At 44.3% G+C, this 20,118-nt stretch overlaps 1 protein-coding gene across 3 annotated transcripts in view; it reads left to right on the top strand.

The window, feature by feature from the left end:
- ntrk3b (neurotrophic tyrosine kinase, receptor, type 3b) overlaps positions 1–20,118 on the top strand; it is a 251,045-nt gene that overhangs the window by 172,954 nt on the left and 57,973 nt on the right. For all 3 annotated transcript variants that reach the window (XM_065952443.1, XM_065952442.1, XM_065952444.1), the window contains one exon: positions 19,841–20,029. In XM_065952443.1, coding sequence (XP_065808515.1) covers positions 19,841–20,029 — 189 coding nt within the window. The remainder of the gene's footprint in view (positions 1–19,840; positions 20,030–20,118) is intronic.

The raw sequence follows: 20,118 nt of genomic DNA, 5'->3' as shown, positions 1-20,118 counted from the left end.
TTCTTTCTGCACATTTTCTGCAGCTCTGAAGCTTCAGGTCAAAGCTGCATTGTTTACAAATTAAAGAAAACAAAAATCTGCATCTCAGTTTTCTAGATCAAAAACTCCAATCCACTCTTCAAGAGAACTCGTTGCAGCACCTGTGGGTTTGAATCTGAACTCGGCCCTTTGCGGCATGTCTTACCCCTACTCTCTACTCTCTACTCCCAACACTTCCTGTTTTTCTCCAGCTGTTCGATCTAATGAAGGAAAATGACTCCTGATCCCTCACTGCTCCTCCGAGATGCTATCTGTTAGATGTGCTTGTTTACATCCTGGTAGTAGAGCAGGGAGAGCAGGACAATTAACCTGAGCTACTGCCAGTCTGTGGCAACAGCCCCAACTAGTGGCAGGAGGTTGCATCTCAGTTTGAGCACAACACTTGACCAACATTGAGGGCCATGAAATGTAAATATGAATGATTTGAACAGAAAAGTAACTCTGGTGCTGATTGGCGAGGGTGAGGACGTTTAAGTCGACTCAATGCGCACATCCTCACTGACCGACCGGCTTCAGTATCGGTCCTAAACCCCGCCTCCTCCATGATAACAAACAGGACATGATTCTGTCCCGATGGCTAGATGTGATCACGCAAAGTTAGCCTGTTAGCATGCCATGATTGACGGCTCTGTTGACGAGGACACAGCCGACCTGAGGGATTTGCTTCGTTTAAAGTTAAATGTGTGTTTTTGTTATCGGGAGAGACGTCATGCAACATGTCAGCACCAATTGCGGGGGTTATTTTGGCCTCATGTTTGTGCAGCAGGAGGAGGTTCAGGCGTGTCTCTATCTTTAGACCGTCTTAAGAAGTAGCTTTTTATATGCTGCATTTAAGTGCACATATTTAGCTTCTCTAGCGTGTCTGTCTTGTTTAATTACAATTGACAAAGCGTCAGGCGTGGCTCTGATCCCGCGTCTGAACATTAAAAATAAACATCTGTAGTATGAGACAGCTTTCCAGGAGAGCGGAGAGGCGGTCCTGCTGGGAGCCGAGAGCTGGCCCGACATAAAGTGGACGCGGCCGCAGCAGCAGAAGATGGCTGGATGCTTGTTATTCAAAGAGCATACAGAAGGAGAGAAACGAGGAGACTGGAAGGCTCCTCGTTTCGCCCCTCTTTTAAAGCTGTGGGAGTGGATAAGCCTCTGGTGTTATTCACAGACTCCTTCTGACATCTTCTGTTGATGTTTATTTAAATGGTGCTCAGATCGGTGTGGAAATCCGTCCCGCTGCGAATGCCCAGCAGGACACAAAACAGCTGGGCTCTGGTGGAGAGAGAGAGAGAGAGAGAGAGAGAGAGAGAGAGAGAGAGAGAGAGAGAGAGAGAGAGAGAGAGAGAGAGAGAGAGAGAGAGAGAGAGAGAGAGAGAGAGAGAGAGAGAGAGAGAGAGAGAGAGAGAGATCTTGAGGGTTTTATGTAAAGGAAGGGATTTGTGTGAAATGTATTTTGTGTAATGAGACGCCCCAAATTCTGCTCTTTGAAATAGTGTTACCTGGAGCTGCAAAATAAAAATCTCTCCTTTTCTTCCCGTCCCCCACGGAGCCGGCTGTTCTCAGCTTACACAGGCCTCCTATCCTCAATTCCACAAAAAACAGCCCCGGCTCTGTATTTTTTTTCAGATTTAGACTTCAGTGAGGCCGGCCGTCGGGAGAGGGGTGTCATTTCGGAGCTCCTGCTGTGAGATTGCTCTTTCTTCTAGGACATTGTGACATAGAGCGTTAATAATGGAGCTCTCTTTTCATAGCTCTGGCAAACACAGTCATTGACCCCAATGGCCATCAACACAAATGTCCATCCACCGAACGAGCTGCTGCTGTATTTGTGTGCCTCTCTCTCTCCGTGTGGAAGGTGTCAGGCGGCCATTTTCCAGTAACAACACAGGACGTCTGATTCCTCCGTATGATGAGCATCATTTGACAGTCCCCCCTGCCTCAGCATCCTTGGCATCTAAGCCCATTTACAGCCAGCTCATTCACTTGACTGCCATTCGCTGATGGCAGCACTTTGAAGTGTTTGCTGAAAGGGGGGGGGGGGGCTGCTGAGGGGGCAGGGGAACTTTAATTGGCTGCATTAGTCGGGTTTGCTTCTCTTTTTCTTTGTTGGCGCCCCCCGGTCACAGTGAGACGGATGAGGCGACCTACATTTTTTAGCTTCCCCCCCTCCTTCACCATCTTGATTCAGAGCTCCCAGTCTCTCTTCCTCACATCGTGTTTTTTGGGGTTCTTTGAAGGATCCCAAGTCTTCTCCGGCAGCCGCTCAAGTAAAATGGTGGCTGTTTGTTTTGTTTAAAAAACAAAAACATGAGTCATCTCCGCAGCTGAAGTCCACGGTCCCTGTGTGTTAACACGGACGTGGCGGTGTTCACACAAACTATAAAGGCAAAAAGTTAAATTTAGCAACTTTCTCCCCATGCACGACACTTGATTGACAGCCCGCTGTGGGTAATGATGTGTTCTGTTCACATCGTGTCGCCCACAGCAGTCGCCCTCGGAAAAACTTTTGATGTTTGTTTTGCTTGAAATGCCTATACGCTCTCGTACATCCAGCGTGACATCTCCTGCAGTATGCTCGGGCTCCACGAGGCTTCCATGTGGAGACACACAGTCGAATCAATCATTTTAAGGGCTCCAGCTTTTCACTCCCAAACTGAGGGTCTAAGAACTGATTCATGTTGTTTTTCCACTTTGATTTCTGGACTGAGGCCTGCAGTGGAATGCGCACTGTCAATGCATTAGCTCATGAAAACTATGAGGAAGGACTCTGAGGTGTCCTCCTGTATGGTAACCTAAGCACGCTTCATGATGTCGTAAAGACATGCATGTGTTGTATTATGACGTTATGTACAAGAGGTAACCGTGCTCAGGCCCGGTTAGTCCTGGAGCAGTGTGAGTGCAGACCAGCGGGGGAATGGGGAGGGGGGGCAACCGTGTATTAAGGCTTTATATGCGATTTTTTGATCCAGCAGATGTCGCCCTTGAGCTCCAGCATGAAACCAAAACAACTCACGCTGCATTGTCGTGTTAGCATGCTAATGCTAGCGATCTTTATTATGCTGGTATCTTCACACTGCATGTAAATTTACCTGAAATGAGCGTGATCTAGAAACACAGTTAAGCAGTGAGTACAGTATGTTATTCTTCTTTTCTCTAGTCCCTCAATTAAACAACTTTTATACACGAGGGGAGGAGTCAGCCGGCCGTCCTGGCGATGTAAACAAACTGAAGATAGGACTCTGAAAACTCTGAAAGCATCACAGACAGTGGGACTCGGGTGTTACACCCATTGTAGACAGTCATGACTCACAGAGTTATTTTCAGAGGAGATACTTGATTTCTACATTTAAGGGTGAAAAATCACAGATTAAGACTTTAAGCACAGTACGGGACAACTTTGCATTGTGTGAGTGCGTCCTAAAAGAAGCTGAACAAATCTGCCCGTTGTGGACTTCGATGAACTCGATGAACTCATCACACAGGAAGACAGTTTAGACTGTTATACCAGACTGCACATTGATATATTCTGGATTTCACCCTAACCTCATCCACTTAATTGCAGTTTTTCACACATGCTAAAGCACCATGCTGCCATGGGGACTCTGTATGTTGTAAATTCAGAAAATAGCTTAAAAAAAAAACAACACAAGGTACTTCATCCTGTTTAACCGCTCTGTATGTGATTAGAGGCGTCGTGTAAACCTGAACCTGGGGAACTCTGATGGTGTAGAGCTAAAGTGTTCAGGTTCAAATGAATGCAGGTTGATGTTACACCTAACCTTGGCTGTGCACCCTGCATGGCTGCTCCTGTAAGCCATCAGTCTGCTGGGAGGCTGACTGAAATATTAAAGAGCCCGTCTGCTCGCCCGCTGCACCACCTCAACACATCCCGGACTCTGAGTATGTAGGGTGCAGCCTGTGTCATAGCTACAATAGATATGTAAAAGATGGACAGCAAAGTGAAATGAGAATGGGCTATCATTCTCTCTTTATCACCATCAATCCTTTGATTTACAGTATTTATTGACCTATGCACACATTCTTGAGCGACATTTGTCAGTGCTTCACTCGATCGTTTTCGTATAGAGGATTAAAATATGAAACTCTGATAGTATGAAGTCATGTTGTTATAAAGTGGCGTCCTTGCAGAGGTTAAAAACCGGATGAAAGTCACCTCACTATGCTGTGGATCGACTGCAATGGACCAGACTCCAGAGCAAGCCGTTCAGGAACACCAACGCATAGCGAGGATTTACCCTCATATTGGAGTCTTTTTCTTAACCTCATGATGAGGTTGACTGCAAACATTCAGCTCGCTGTCTTTTCCTCATGACATGAAAAGTAAGGATGGTGAACGGCATGGAGCAGATCAAACTAGTAATGAAGACAACCAGCATTCAGACATGAAATAGTGGCAGATATTTCCCAGATTAAAACCTGAAACAAACATACCTCCATGAGTTAGTAGAGATGCAGTTGTCCTTAACTGGGCTGCAGTTGTTGCACCAAAAGATGGCAAAAGCTGAAAAAGTCACTGACTTAGGAAGAAGCACATTGAGTGTGCGAGGCAGCTAAATGTGTGCAGCGCAATTTGCCTTGAGTCCAAGGCAAATTTCCCAAAGGCCAGAAGTACTGTATTGTATCAGTGTAATGTGTTGCAGCGTATTGTTTTTGCATCGTATGGTGTCGCGTCATATTGTGGCGTTTCATCACTTCACGTTGCATTGTCTCGCATCTTGTTTTGTTGCATCTTTGCTTGTTACCTCCTACGTTACGTCATGTTAAATCATACTGTCTCGGTATCAGGTCACCAGATTGAGGTAATTTACTTTATTTGGGATATCGGACAGACAGCGCCGATGGTTGGGCACTTTAAAGATCCTCAGCTTGCTCAGTCTCCCTTAGGAAAGCGCTGACTTGTGCGCTCGGGAGGGCTTGCAGGACGCATTGTGCACTGAGCATAGAAGTGCTGCATGTCCGTCAAGTCTCCATGACAACGGTCTGTTGACAACGGCCGCAGCTCCGCCTTATGATATTATAAATGTCGTTATCAGTTTCGGTATCAGAATCAGATGGGGTGGAGCTCGGGAGGGCTTGCAGGACGCATTGTGCACTGAGCATAGAAGTGCTGCATGTCCGTCAAGTCTCCATGACAACGGTCTGTTGACAACGGCCGCAGCTCCGCCTTATGATATTATAAATGTCGTTATCAGTTTCGGTATCAGAATCAGATGGGGTGGATCGGTGCTACATGAAACAATGAATTGATTTTAAAAGGCTGCATTTTACAACAAAAATAAAAGTAAATGAACTCTATTGGCCGGGGACAGAGTCGTTTATTTACATAAAATATACTACTCTATACACGCCTGATGGTGCCTTACATCTGATCATGACGGGATACTGTTTACCTCACACAGCAGACACTACATGTCTGAGAATATCTAAAGCACTCTGGTCCAATGAGAGAGTCGTGTAGTTTAGGTTAAATGTTAATAAATGAAACACAATGTGTGTCTGTGATGTGTCCAGCCAGAGTCCTCCACATCCTCTGTACTCTCTAGGCTTGGTGATGATTCATCTCAGTCAGTGATGAACTTAATAAAGAGTTATTAGACTCACTTGTCACCTCACGCTCAGGTTTCAGAGGCCTCACCCAGCTGTAACACGCTCCGGTCCCTTCATGCTCTCTCAGCACAGAGCAGACATGATGCTCTGTGAGGACGCAGTAAATGACACCAGGCAGGAGAGTGTGAAGGTTGATTTGTATTCATATGTCATGGTTAGATGTGTAATTACAATGACCCCACATGCACACACACATACACACCCTCCTCTGCCTCCCCCTCCTCCTCACCCTCATCCCTCTCTTCTTCCTCCTCCACTTCCTCCCTCTCTCCTTCCTTCACTTCCTCCCTCTCTCCTTCCTTCACCTCCTCATCCCTCTCTTCTTCCTCCTCCCTTCCTCTCCTCCCCCCTCCTCCCTCTCTTTTTCCTTCACCTCCTCCTCATCCCTCTCTCCTTCCTCTCCTCCTTCTTTCCTCCTCTTCCCCCTCTCTTCTTCCTCCTCCCTCTCTTCTTCCTCTTCTCTCTCTTCTTTCTCCTCCCTCTCTCCTCATCCCCCTCTCCTCCTCCCTTCCTCTCCTCCCCCCTCCTCCCTCTCTCCTTCCTTCAGCCTCATCCCTTTCTTCTTCCTCCTCTCCCTCTTCCCTCTCTCCTTCTTTCATCTCCTCCTCCCTCTCTTTTTCCTCTCCTTCCTCTCCCTCCTCTTCCTCCTCCCTTCCTCTCCTCCCAGACCTCCCTCCTCCTCCCTCCCTCCTTCCTTCACCTCCCAGGCTAACAAATCTGTTTGGTAGGGAACCAGCGGAGGGAGGCATTTGTGAAGGAACTGAGGCAAGAAATCAAGACCCCCGAGGCTGGAAACAAGAAAGAGGAAGTGAAAAAAAGTGGGCCGGGACAGAGAGAGAGACTACAGAGAGAGAGAGATGAAATAAATGACGGGAGTCTTTTTAAAAAACGACTTTTAAGTTGTGATGAAACGGCAGCTGATGGTGTACAGCGTGCTGATTGATGAATCGAGGGTTTGATCAGTTGCTGTGGCTGTGATTTTGGAGGCACATTATTTTCTAATCATTATTGGTATGGGAGCCAGATTTTTGACAACAAAGACCATTTAATGGAAATAAAGGGAATAAAGAAAGCGGGGGGGATTTAGAGAGAGAGGAAAAAAAGTGACACCTGATTGATTGATTGATATTCCACTGGGGGCCAGACGTTTAATCGTGTGTGTGTGTGTGTGTGTGTGTGTGTGTGTTACTGAGACTGAATGAACACTTAGGAAATGGGACTTGAATGCTCCTAAGTGCGGGAAACATGCTTAACAATGACCTTAATGTGCCGCCTCTAATTCATCCTAAGCTCACATAGAGTGCTCGCTGCTGTTACCTTAAACCAGCGGGGGAAAACCTCTGATTAAAATCCGGTCTATTCTAAAAACGGCCGCCGCATCGCTCACTTCCGCATTACAGCGGTTCTAATGCCCGTCTGCTGGGACCGTGGCTTTTTAAGTCACGCTAGCTGAACTCCTTTGTCGGTCTGGCGGCGGCATTAATCCGGACGAAAATATCTCAACCTCGCTATCTGATGGAACGCCGTGGCAATCTTCTACTTATATTCCTGGTTCCCTGAAGGATGAATCCTCGCGGCGCTGCTGATGTTTCCTCTTTCCCCTCTAATAGGTTGATGATAAGGTTGTTTTGGGGGGGAAATGTGTCATTAAGTACTGAGTGGATTTCCATGATATTTAGGTTCACCTTTTTCGTTGTCCCTGGACGTATTCAAGAATCCTGAAGATTAATCAGAACAACGTTTCACCTAAAGCCCGTCGCTCAGTGTACGGTGATATAGAGTTAGTGGTTGAATGTCAGCTCAAGGCAAGTTTATTTATGTCGCACATTTCAACAAGGCAATTCAAAGTGCTTCACACAAGACATCAAAAAGCATCATGACAGAGGAAAGAAAAGAAACATTCAAATAGAAAATAAAAAAAATCACCGAAATTATTAAATCTGAAAATATGTTCAAATAAAAGCTTGACTGTTCGATCTTGAAATAGCCTCCACCTGGGTCACTGGCCGGATGTGCACAGGTGTGGTGGAACTCCGCCCACCAGCAACCTGCGGGGACACAAAACACACACACAGAAAGGCAAAACACAGGAGCTGTAACGATGCTCATCAGGATGTTAACCAACAATTCTCAGTGTTTTTTTTGCAGAAACAAAATGGCTGCAGCACTTCAGGAACTCAGAGCTCTGCTCCACAACATGCTTTAACGTTATTCCTAATGTAGTTTCAGAAATGGGCCTACTGAAGCTTTCACTCACACATCAGAATAAATCAGAGCAAACTAGAAGATAGACTGATGACATGAACCACACGTCTAGGGGGGGGATACTAACTTAGCAATGTGTAGACGCCTCCTCACAGCCAATCAAAATTCTGCAGGTGAGCTGCTCCTGGTCTCTTGGTTTTTTTTGCTACATTTCGAGGTATGCAGCTACACACTGCGTTCGGTTCAATGTGCAGACTGTGAAACATTTTTTTCCCCCTCTTGGGAGCACAATGGAGTAGCTGTCTGTGCAGCTCTGGAGCCTGTGATAAATATTTATAAAGAGGGAATGATTCAGGTTCAATGCTGCATTCTGATCTGATTCACTTTGGTGATGTACGTCTGTTAAGTTAACCTCACCAACTAACATTTTCACCACAGTCTTACCTTTATTTGTCTCTGTGAAAAAAACACTTGTTGCATCCCCAGTGGGATTGTGGGACACATTAGCATGCGGGAGGCTTGAGCCGCGGCGGCGCTGATGTGCACAATCATGAAGCTGTTTGGTGGGGCTGCAGCGGGCTGAATGTGGCCCTCCTTGTGATTTACATGCAAACGGTGCCAGACGCTCGACGTCGGGGAAAATCATTTCATATTCTAATGCCGTGACAAGAAATATAGCCATCGAGTGTGTGGCTGCCGCCGCGCATACGTTTATTCAGTTTGTGTGTTATGTTGCCTTGACTGCCGAGTTTATGATGCAAACTAGTTCCCCGTAACAATGCCACCACAAGCTTTTCATTCGGGCTTTTCTGATTACATTGCCTCGGGAGAAGAATGAAACCCCCAAACAGAGCGGAGACTTGCGCGGCTTTGAATACATTCTCAGATGTTGTGTTTTCAATTTGTGTTTGTGCGCAGAACAGGAAATAAAATGTAGGCCCCAAGTTTTTGGTAAAGATCCCGACTCTGTTGTAGTCATAAATCAAGGAGCGGACCGGAGACAGCTCGGCGGCTGAATGATGTCATGTCCCATCACTTTTCAGACTTGTGTAAAAATTGCTCTGTCTGTCTTGAGGGAGCTTACAGGGTAATGTGTTGTCACAGATACAAGAGCTGATAGGGCACTGTGGGAGCGCAGAGTCAGAATAACAATCTCACTGTTTGGTTTTTTTATCATTTTTCAGCATCAGGACCACCGACACACAGCAGCACCGGCTGTAATTGGTTGGGTCCTGTGTCATTGTAGATAATGTCCTGTGTGGTGTAGGAGCTGGAGTTTTAAGAGGACGCACAAGTGGCTTTCTGATGCAATGACTGATAGCTTAACAGCAGCTTTTCAAATGTCTGTTTATTTCTGCCTTGTATCGTCCTTCAGTGTCCGTCATTGTTTATAAGACAATAAACAGGGAGCACATTGAGCTGAGCGGGACGACTGTAAATCCACCGTGGCCTATATTCCAGCTCGGCTGTCATAACCCCTGATGTGCGCCGCAGTGGGTCACCGTGGAGGGTGCTGGTTGGGGTTTTGTTTCTGTGCGACTCTCACATGTTGTTGAGTGGGAGGTCGAGTGAGCAGGCCGAGGCCGTTTTGTCAGGAGAGCTACTTACATGTCGTCTTCGGTGCAGAGAGGGGAGTTGTCATCGGAGCTCTGCACATAACCTCGAGGCTTCTTCACACAGATGAAGCACTTGGTAATTAGCTGGTCTTTTTATAGCGCTAATGCTACACTCACTGTGTGTGGATTTTTTTAATATTAAAGCTAGCAGTCACATCGCCCTAATGGCGTTCAATAACCAAGTAAGGTGTCTAAAGGTCTCTGCAGAGGTTTGGGTTTAAAAAACAGTTTAGCTGTTAGGACATTTGCTGGTTTCAATTACCTTGTTTAATTGTGAAGGTAAATGCATGATAATCTATTTTCTGGGAAAAACTAAATAGAGTTATATTGCTGCTCTTAAACATCTTTTATATCCATGATAGTGCAGGTCAGTAAAGCTGTTTTGACAAAACTGAAGAACTTTCTTAAAGGTCACATATCCTCCTCAAACAATTGAAACATGTGTGTGAAGTTTCTTGTTCTAAATCCACTCTGATCCTGTATTTGATCATGTCTATAAACCCCTCTATTTCAGCCCTGCTCAGAACAGGCTGTTTCTGTGTCTGTACCTTTAAATATGTAAATGAGCTGTGTCTGACCACGCCCCCTCTTTGGAAGAGCTTGGGTATTCTCGGTGCTTTCTCGCTCCATGTCCTATTGTTTACAGGCAGACTTAGAGGGCAGAACAAACACCTAGCTGTGGGAGTGTCACCCACCTGGGGGAGGGGCTACTGCCCTTTGTGATGTCATGAAGGGAAAATCTCCAAACGGCCTGTTAGAGCACACATTTTCTGAAAAGTGGAGCAGGTAAAACAGGATGGACTTTTCTCATCATTGGGGGGTTTGTAGACGGACTAGAGACACATGTTAGTGTTAGAGGAACATGGAGAAGAGGATTAATATGTGACCTTTAAAGCTGTGATGAGGAGTTTTAAGTTTATGTAACAGACTGAAAATAATACTGATGTCTCTTTGTTACCTACTAAAGCAGCCAGACGATTATTATTTTTAAATCACAACTCAGACTAAGTGACACTTCACTGTGTTGAAACTTCAAGTTTTACATTTTCTACAGCAAAGATTCTTGACGAGTGATATGTTTGAGCGTTAAAAGAAAGCATGATAAACTCTCCTAAAGCCCGCCACAGCGCTGTAGCAAAGCTCCACCGTCATCACGTCTTTGTACATTTATACAGTACATCTAAGTCCTTGTCTATGAACTCACATTGCACTGCTGCGATGCAGAAGTCAGCTGTCCCTGTGACCACCTGGCAACATCAAGGCCCGTCGCCATGTGCTCCAACAGTTCACAGCTTGTTGATGTTTTCAGGACTTTTCGGTTTTATCATCCAGCTGAAAACATTCAGAGAGAAAAGCAATCCTAAAGTAATCAAATTCACTTTGAAGAAGTCATTAAAATTGTTATTAATTTACACATTTAGCAGGATTATTGTAATCTGTGAAGACTAACAGTTTGAAACTTGAACTTCTAAGTACAGATCACAGGACAGCAAAACGATGATCTGTGATAGATTGATAGAAAACGCGTCAAGCTGTTCCACATTCGGTTCATATTTGTGTCTCTCTTCTCTTCATCACACGCGTCACATGCTCGCCTCGATGTCCCTTCTTTTTCCACCTTCACACTTTTTGAATGTAACCGGTTTGAAATCCGTCATTAACTAGAAGAGGGGCCTCGCCGCCGCAGTAAGATATCCTTCCTGTGTTCTCTTGTTCATTTTACATGTCCTCAAGTTAATTCCAGTCCTAATTAACTACCTTTGAAAGGGATCTGTGTGATAATTACCACAAGGAGGTGGAACGGAAGCAATCATACTCTGCACAATTTATTCGGCACCACAGGGAAAACCCGACAGAGTCACCCGCTGGCTTTTTCATTTTTATTTTTTGTCGGTTTTTTTTCTTCTCTTGTCCTGAGAATCACCTTCAGCACACGTCTTGGAAGCACGAACACACAAAAAATAAGGTTGTTCCACGGACTAACACCCCTGCTGTTTTTTTGAGTCTGCTGTTGTATGTTTGCAGAAAAAATACTTTAATAAAACACTGTGAACAGGGAGGAAGGAGCTGGAATGAAAACATGTGCAGGTGAGACAAAAACCAAACAGATTCTGTAATAAAAAAATAAATAAAGCCTGCAGGAGAAACAGAAGAGGAAACATTTGAGATTAAAACACTTCTGTGGTAAGCAGGCGGAGAATACTGCATTAATGTGAGCCCCGTTCACACGTGACTTTTGACATTTTCTGGATAGTTGCCTGACATCCATCGCTTGATATAGTTTCTGGAATTGCTTCCGTCAAACTCAAAGCGGGAGATCAGTGACTGTGTCGGATGATTTTGAACATCAGGACACACGGTTCGCTGTAGATGAGGAGGGTGAAGCTCCTGCAGGAGGAGGAGGAAGAGACTGCAGTCATTGAGGCTCTATATGTGTCCAACATGTTTAAAGACATTACCGCAGTGCAAACACAAAATTTGAAAAGGTCATTTAAGCAGCTGAGGTAGAGCAGTAAAGAGTATGAAGCCCCGCCAACTCACTCGCAGTAAATGTTACAGATTATAACCTCCTGCATTCCCACATGGACGCACTCCAACATCACTAAGACTAGAAACTACACACTGTCAGGGTGAACAGATGAAGCTGTTTGCATTCACACACGCAGCTCTCCTGTGAAATGTCGGGACATGTTCAGGAGTGCAGCGCAACTTTTAAAGTTTTAATGTGATTTTTCACACTTAAATGTAGAAATCAAGTATCTCCTCTGAAAATAACTCTGTGAGTTATGACTGTCTACAATGGGTGTAACACCCGAGTCCCACTGTCTGTGATGTTTTCAGAGTTTTCAGAGTCCTATCTTCACTTTGTTTACATCGTCAGGACGGCTGGCTGACTCCTCCCCTCGTGTATAAAAGTTGTTTAATTGAGGGACTAGAGAAAAGAAGAATAACATACTGTACTCACTGCTTAACTGTGTTTCTAGATCACGCTCATTTCAGGTAAATTTACATGCAGTGTGAAGATACCAGCATAATAAAGATCACTAGCATTAGCATGCTAACACAACAATGCAGCGCCAGTTGTTTTGGTTTCATGCTGGTGCTCAAGGGCGACATCTGCTGGATCAAAAGATCGCATATAAAGCCTTTAAAGAGGCTACGAATCCATAATTTCATTTTTGCAAAGGAACAAAAACCCCCTGCTCTGTTTTACTGAGGGTCATAGCATCAACCTAAAGGCGCTTGATCTCCGACGTTTGCAGGATAAGAAGTAACAACAACAGTTACAACCTGTGAGGTTATGTGACTGTCGGTAGTCTGGATTGATTCCCTCCTAAGGTTACTACACATCTAGATGTTACTATAATAGAGAATAGCACATGTTCATCTTTCACATCAGTTTCTTTCCCTCTCTCTGTCTCTCTGCTTCTCCAATCAGCTGATCACAGGCCAATCATCCGGCTGCTCTCAAACTCTGAGTCTGTTTTTCTCTCTGCTGCTGTCAGTGTTCATTTTAGTGTGGATTCATTGCGACCCTCCTCCACCCTGTCCTCCTCCAAAACATCTCATCCAGTGTCCCGGCTGAGCTCCGTAGAAGACTCATCACATCCTGCGTCCTCCCACCTCCACCTCCATCCACCTACATCAGGGTCTAAAACCCATCAGGGGGGGTTCTCCTGCCCCCACTCTCACATGAGCTACCTCTTTAGGTACATGAAGCCACCTTCATGGCGTGTAATCGCCAAAGATTTTGCACATTTCTCATCCTTCTTATGCACTTGTTAAAAATTGAATATGATCTCTTAGAATAAAGTCTCATAGTGAAAATCAATGTTGGCTTTTGTCTTTTTTGAATAATAAGAAAAAAGAAAAGGATATTGCAAATCCTAATGCTAAAGTGGTAACGTGTGTTTTTCACACAAGCCAAAGGAAGAAACAGCAGTGTTTGATTTTTCACATTCTTGCCACCTGCAGACTTTGTTATGCCCTTGAGAGGAGCCGCAGCTTGAAGAGAATGTGTGTTTAAGGTTTTGGATTTACATTAAAACCTGTCAGATGTGAAACTTCTGTCGAGTCAGGCATATTTTCTGCTGAAGGCTCTGAGGCGTGCAGAGAGCACACGACTGAGAGCGAGGAGGAAATGTCTGGTGTGAGCTGTGGAAAAGGCAAATAATAAAATAAAAAATTCAACAGTACCTTATACCAATTACAAAGTACCTGCAGGTATTCTTTTCAAGCTGCACTTAACCACAACCACCTTCATCAATAAATAGCTTTTTGTAAGTGGAGCTCTGCCCACTCGGAGCTGCTTCTACACTGCATTTCACATTCACACATCCACACTACATTCATATGTTTACATGCAGTTAGAGAAAATAGAGTTAAAGGTCACATATCCTCCTCTTCTTCTTCAGTGTAAATAAGTCTCAGAGCTCCTCAAAACATGTGTGTGAAGTTTCTTGTTCTAAATCCACTCTGATCCTGTATTTGATCATGTCTATAAACCCCTCTATTTCAGCCCTGCTCAGAACAGGCTGTTTCTGTGTCTGTACCTTTAAATATGTAAATGAGCTGTGTCTGACCACGCCCCCTCTCTGGAAGGGCTTGGGGTGTACTCGGCTTTCTCGCTCCATGTCCTATTGTTTACGGTGAGAAGGCAGACTCAGAGGACAGAACAAACACCTAGCTGTGGGAGTGTCACCCACCTGGGGGAGGGGCTACTGCCCTTTGTGATGTAATGAAGAGAAAATCTCCAAACGGCCTGTTTGAGCACACATTTTCTGAAAAGTGGAGCAGAGAAAAGACAGAGAGGATGGACTTTTCTCATCATTCCTGCTCTCATGCTTCCTGCTTGAACTAGTTCCCATCACTAGTTAAATGTGACCATGATGTCCTTCTAACTCGTCACCAACAACAGTCTAAACATCCATAATCCTGGTGAAATAAATGGTGTAGTCGTGAGTTAAGGTTGTGTGTGTGTTAGAGGTTTATTGATTATTCTTACAAGGTGGCGAAGCCCATAAATTAAAGTAGTCTTCTGTCTGAAAGGTGCCCGGTCCAGAGGTTTTTTCTCGCTCTTTTAATTCATCACCGAGTCCTGGTCCCAGATGGACCCGCTGGCCCGGCACTTGGACGACACCTTAATGAACGAGTCCATTTTAAGAGGCGCCGATGCCTCTGCTCCCACTGAGTAAATGAGATTGACTTCTAAACTCAAAGAAACAGATGATGCAAATGTCACACTTGATCAATGGATTTGGCTGAATTAACTAATGCACCTGCGAACTGCACCTCACATGCACATAAAACACTCTGAGCAGCGAGGTTTTCAGCACGCCTCGGGGAGGAACTCTTGAGTAATACCCGACTGTCTGACGTGTTTCCTGAAAAATAAAGGAGGGAGGGATCTGTACTGCAGTGACATATTTCTACAGAAAAGGAAAAAGGATGTTTGCTGGGGAAACATATCGGCTGGCAAAGCATAGAAGGATTTGAGCAATGAGATTTAACTAATCTTCAAATGACGACATGCCACACTGATCTCAGACTTTTCAAGAAGGAAGGCCTGGTGTCTGTTACTCTGAACATGTTACATGAAGGAGTGATTTATTGTCTGCAGTTGGTGGTGTGTTCTGGGAAGTTGTGTGAGATTCAGATGAAATGGAGTATGAAAAATAACACGTTGATTTATTAAGACTATTTGATTTGACAGCAGGTGTTCTACACTGTTTGACATTTTGCTAAGTACACTGCAGTGGTGTAGTGGTGCCTGAAGAAGAGGGTATACTCTTCATTTTCCCCCAAATGTTTTTCTTTTAAGCAACCTGTGCAGCCTCTGTTATAAACTTTGACATGTCTTGCATAGTCAGTGTGTACTAACCAATCAGAGACAGAGTAGAGAGGGTCGTCTTTTCACCATCCTAGGAAATAAAATGGAGCATCCTACTGAATATTGTCAATCAATCAATGGTGTGAATCAGAGGAGATTTAGAAGACTGTTGTACTCTGCACTACACCACAGGTTAGAAGTTAGTGCAGAGAATCTGGCATTGTTTGTACTTTATCATTGGTGTGAATCATGGTCTAACACTGGATTTTTCCTTGGAATATTTCCATCATGCTGCCTTTTTCTTTTGGAAACTGAACTATTGAGATCCTGTTGCACTCCAGAAAGTCTTACAACCAGGCGGATGAAATCACAACGTGAACTTTATGTCATTAGAATTTGTGTGTAGGCTGTTTTTTTTTCTCCAGCGATGATTGACCAGTCTAGTGTCTCACCGCCCTTAGTTACTGTTGCTAGGTTATGGTATCCATTGCGCACTATTCATACCAAACGTCACACATGCATTTCTGTATATGTGAGAAAAATGTTTACATTTACACAATGTTTAAGTATTAAACTGGTCACCCTGAACCGCCCCACAATGCACTGCGGCTCTCAGACTGTCCAATCACGGAGCTCAACAGTTCCATATTGAAATACATTTTACATATTGCCAAATAATATTAAAATGACTACGTAGCTGATTTAGTAATGAAAGTTTGCTTATTGTTGTTGAATTATATTGATGGACCGGTCATGCTAGCTTGATGCTAGCTCATCGAACAGAGCTCGGATTAGATGAACGTTTCATGACCCGTATTTCATTATGTTGGTAATGGCATGCTAATGGTCGGTATGCAGTACATTTTAAAGATACAATATCTAGATTCCACCACCAGGGGGCTCTCAATCATTAATACAATAACAAAAGATGACGTCGAGGCTAGTGGGGAATCATGGGAGTTGTCTCGGCTACTTCCCCCGCTCCACTTCTCATTGACCGTAGTCATGACGACCGGGTGAAACCGACCTGAGGAAGAGAATATGTTTACAGACGAGCTAATGTATCAGAGATTAATTTACATAACGTTCCTCATGCAGCGGCCTTTGACATAACATCCGGTGTTTCCATGGCAACGATAAACATTCTGTCTGTCATGGCGGCCGCCTCGACAAGACACGTCCCCTAACAACTATAAAGTTACAGTTTTCTTTGGCTTTGATAATTGTTTGAAATATTTGAGGTTTTGAATGAATCTAGACAGATTGTACGTTTAAGGCTCCACTACTACAATCAGCGATGATAAAATCTGATGAAATTAAAACATGTACGAGAACATGAATTGGTGGGTAGAATCTAAGGAATTTCAAAGGTGTGTTGCTTTCAAAGTTTTGTTCACAGTGTTTCTGAAAATGGGATTTTTGCAGTAACCTTAAATCGACCTGTTCACACAATCTGTGATACGTTCCTCTGAAGGATGATTTGGATGTTGACATTTAAATGATCCCCTCATGTCTTAGAGGCATGACTGAATCAGCGTTCAGTGTCCTTAGTAACGGTCTGAATTCAGTTTTTTCAGTTCACGGCTGAATACACCTTCTGTATGGAACGTATTACTACTAAAAAAAAAAATGTTCTGAAAAGGACGAGACATGAAAAGAGTTTAAAATATAGCCAAAAGTCTTCTCGTTTAATTTTCCAGTCCTCCTGAATAAATCAGCGCGGGTTTAATAGAGAGGAACTTTACTGTCAGGCGGGCGTTTGAGGGGAAAAACGTCCAGTCCTGAATCCCATTCAGTGCAGAGGCAACGACTCGGATGATAAAAAACCTTCTCGGAGGCCGACGGGCCTTTTCATCACTCAGGTAACATAAATGCAATTTTTTTTAGGATGTACTGAAGTTGAGAAGAGCAATTTCCCCTCTGCTGCTCACAAAAAAACCTTCATCTCCCAAAGAATCGGGTGGAGGTTGGTTGGTGGGGGGGGCAGGGGGGGAGAGATTTTTGTGTAGTTCTGGACCAGGTCCAGGCCTTTCCCCCAAGGCCTCATCGATCTGACGCTGGAGTCTGATCTGATGGGGTTTCATTCCATCCCATATTATGTTAAAGTGAAACAACACAAGGATCTTTGTGAGGTGGCTTTGGTCATTTTGGAGGTTTTATCTCAAGTGAAGTTGTGGCATGATTCATTCTGTTTGTTTATAAACATACATTATGTATAATATCAGTTATGGTAAATGGAGCTTGTATAACGCCTTTCTAGTCTTCTGACTACTTGAAGGCCAGACAGGTCACACCTACACATTCCCACCCTGATGGTAGAGGCTGTAAAGTGACCATCTGGATTAACCACGTCAATTCATACACCGCCGACAAAGCAGTGGGAGCAACTTGGGTTTAAGCGTCTTGCCCAAAGGACACATCGGACATGTAGCGACCTATAGTTGATAGACAACCGACTCTACCACTGAACCACAGCCGCCCCTGAAATTCATGTTATGCTAACTATTTAGCTATTATCGTCAAGCTGCTCGTTTTTATTGAGCAACGCCAATGACGTCATGATCAGCGTCCAGTGAGACTCTGAGTCTGACAGAGTTTGTTTTTTATCATTGTGCTGCTGAGTTCTCTACTGTATATATTCTTCTAAAGAGAACGGCCTGAGTAGGGAGTAGTCAGTGATTTCATGATTTGGACACAGCCGTAGGTCTCAGAGCTGCAGAGCACTTCCTGTCCCGAGTGTTTTGGGGTGGATTTGGTGACCGAGTGGAGGAAACACGTGCTCAGGTATGAACGGCGTGCGTAAGAGCCAAACGCTGTCGATAAGACGCCGCTCACATGTGTCAGTTCATCACACCTCACAGCTCTCTACATCTCAGGGTCTATAATTTGCCATGACTGGGCCTTGATTACTATTTACGGTGTTGTCAGAGTGAGCGAGGGGCTCGACTGTGCCGGTAAACACATTCACTGTCACAGCTGCACTGAATCTTTCGACTGTCGGCTGTTGACTTCGTCTGCTCTCCTCTTTCCTGTCGGAGGATTGCACCTGTCAGAGACGTGTGTTGCTTTTGACACGGCCGTGATGGAACAGGAAACTGGATCACAGCGGCTGACAGGCAGTCATGTCGGAGGGTTTTATGAATTTTTATGAAGGAGGGGAAATTATTGTTGGAATGTGTTGACACCATGGATCCTACCAGATAAGACTCTAGTGTTTTTAAAATGATGCATTACTGAATCAATAAAAACACTGAGGCTTCAGTTAATCATTGATTTCATTACAGAGTAATTTTCGAGTCACTTATTTTAATGAATCAAGTTTTTTTTCTTTTAGAAATGTAAATAATTAGAATGGGAATAACTGCCCTGAACCTTTGGTGACCAGTTCCTGTAGTAATCAGGATCGGTCTTGATCTTGAGACCGGGCTCCAGACTGCTTTTTTAAGGTCTTTGTCTTGTCCCGGTTTGGAAACCACTGAGTGTTGTCTCTCAGACTGGGCAGACTCTGGATTTTAAATCAAGACCAGTCAAGAGCACCCAGTATAGACTATTCTTTCACATCATTACTGGGATTAGAAGAATTACAATTTATGGTCTCGGTCTGGCCCTGCCTTGGTCTTGGTCTTGGTCTTGACTTAGTCTTGGTCTTGATTTGGTCTGGCCCTGCCTTGGTCTTGGTCTTGGTCTTGACTTAGTCTTGGTCTTGATTTGGTCTGGCCTTGACTTAGTCTTGGTCTTGATTTGGTCTGGCCTTGACTTAGTCTTGGTCTTGGTCTTGATTTGGTCTGGCCCTGCCTTGGTCTTGGTCTTGATTTGGTCTGGCCTTGACTTAGTCTTGGTCTTGTTTTGGTCAGAGCCCTACAATGCGGTCGGACATGAAAAAAAAATACTTGTTGACGCTTCTACAAAAAGTCAGTGGAAATAAATATTTCAGTTTTTCTCACAGGAAGAAAAATGTAAAAACTCCACTTGTGTTTTTCCTCTGGACAGACTTATTGAAGCCATCAGTCAAACCATGTTGATGATGATTCATACTGTTCTCTATTTATCATTATGCACAAAAGAGTGAAATAAAGTACAATTTACCTCGATACAAAGCCTAAGGTCACATGACTCACACTTCTCTCATTCTCATAAGTCTGTGGCTGAAAACTTAAAAAAACAAAGAACCTCGTTTTCCCATCAATTCACCAAATGTCAATCGATGAAGTCGATACATGAAATATAAAGTAAAGATGGCCTTACAGGCAGATTTACAACATGTCAAATACCCTACTGAGTAATGGGGTTAAAGGTTTTTCACAACACGATCTGCATGACGATCATTGACCTTTCAGTTTTCTTCTTTTTCTCTACACATACAATCGAAGTCGAGTCACATTAAGTCAAAAAACATTTTCACATAAAAAACTGTTTGAATAATCATAACGTCACGTGGCGGCGTGTTGCTTTCAGCCAATAAGACGAGCTGCAACGCCTCGTCTCCGATCAATTAACCTTTCCTCTGTCTCTCTTTTTTGTTTTCCTTCAGGTCCGGTAGCTGTGATCAGTGGCGAGGAGGACTCTGCCAGCCCCCTGCATCACGTCAACCACGGGATCATAACCCCCTGCACGCTGGACGCGGGTCCTGATGCGGTCGTCATAGGGATGACTCGTATTCCCGTGGTGGAGAATCCGCAGTACTTCAGACACGGACACAACTGCAACAAACCAGCAACCCGTAAGTCCCCTGAGAAGGTTGTCCCTCGTTACTCGTTTTTTGAACCCCTCAGTTATGGGAACACAAAGAGACCCCTGACAGGTTGCTGT

The sequence above is a fragment of the Labrus bergylta genome, chromosome 3 (genome assembly GCF_963930695.1).
Source record: "Labrus bergylta chromosome 3, fLabBer1.1, whole genome shotgun sequence".
Taxonomy (NCBI): domain Eukaryota; kingdom Metazoa; phylum Chordata; class Actinopteri; order Labriformes; family Labridae; genus Labrus; species Labrus bergylta.
Note: the sequence above shows the minus strand (reverse complement) of the source record. Positions and strands in the feature narration are given on the sequence as shown.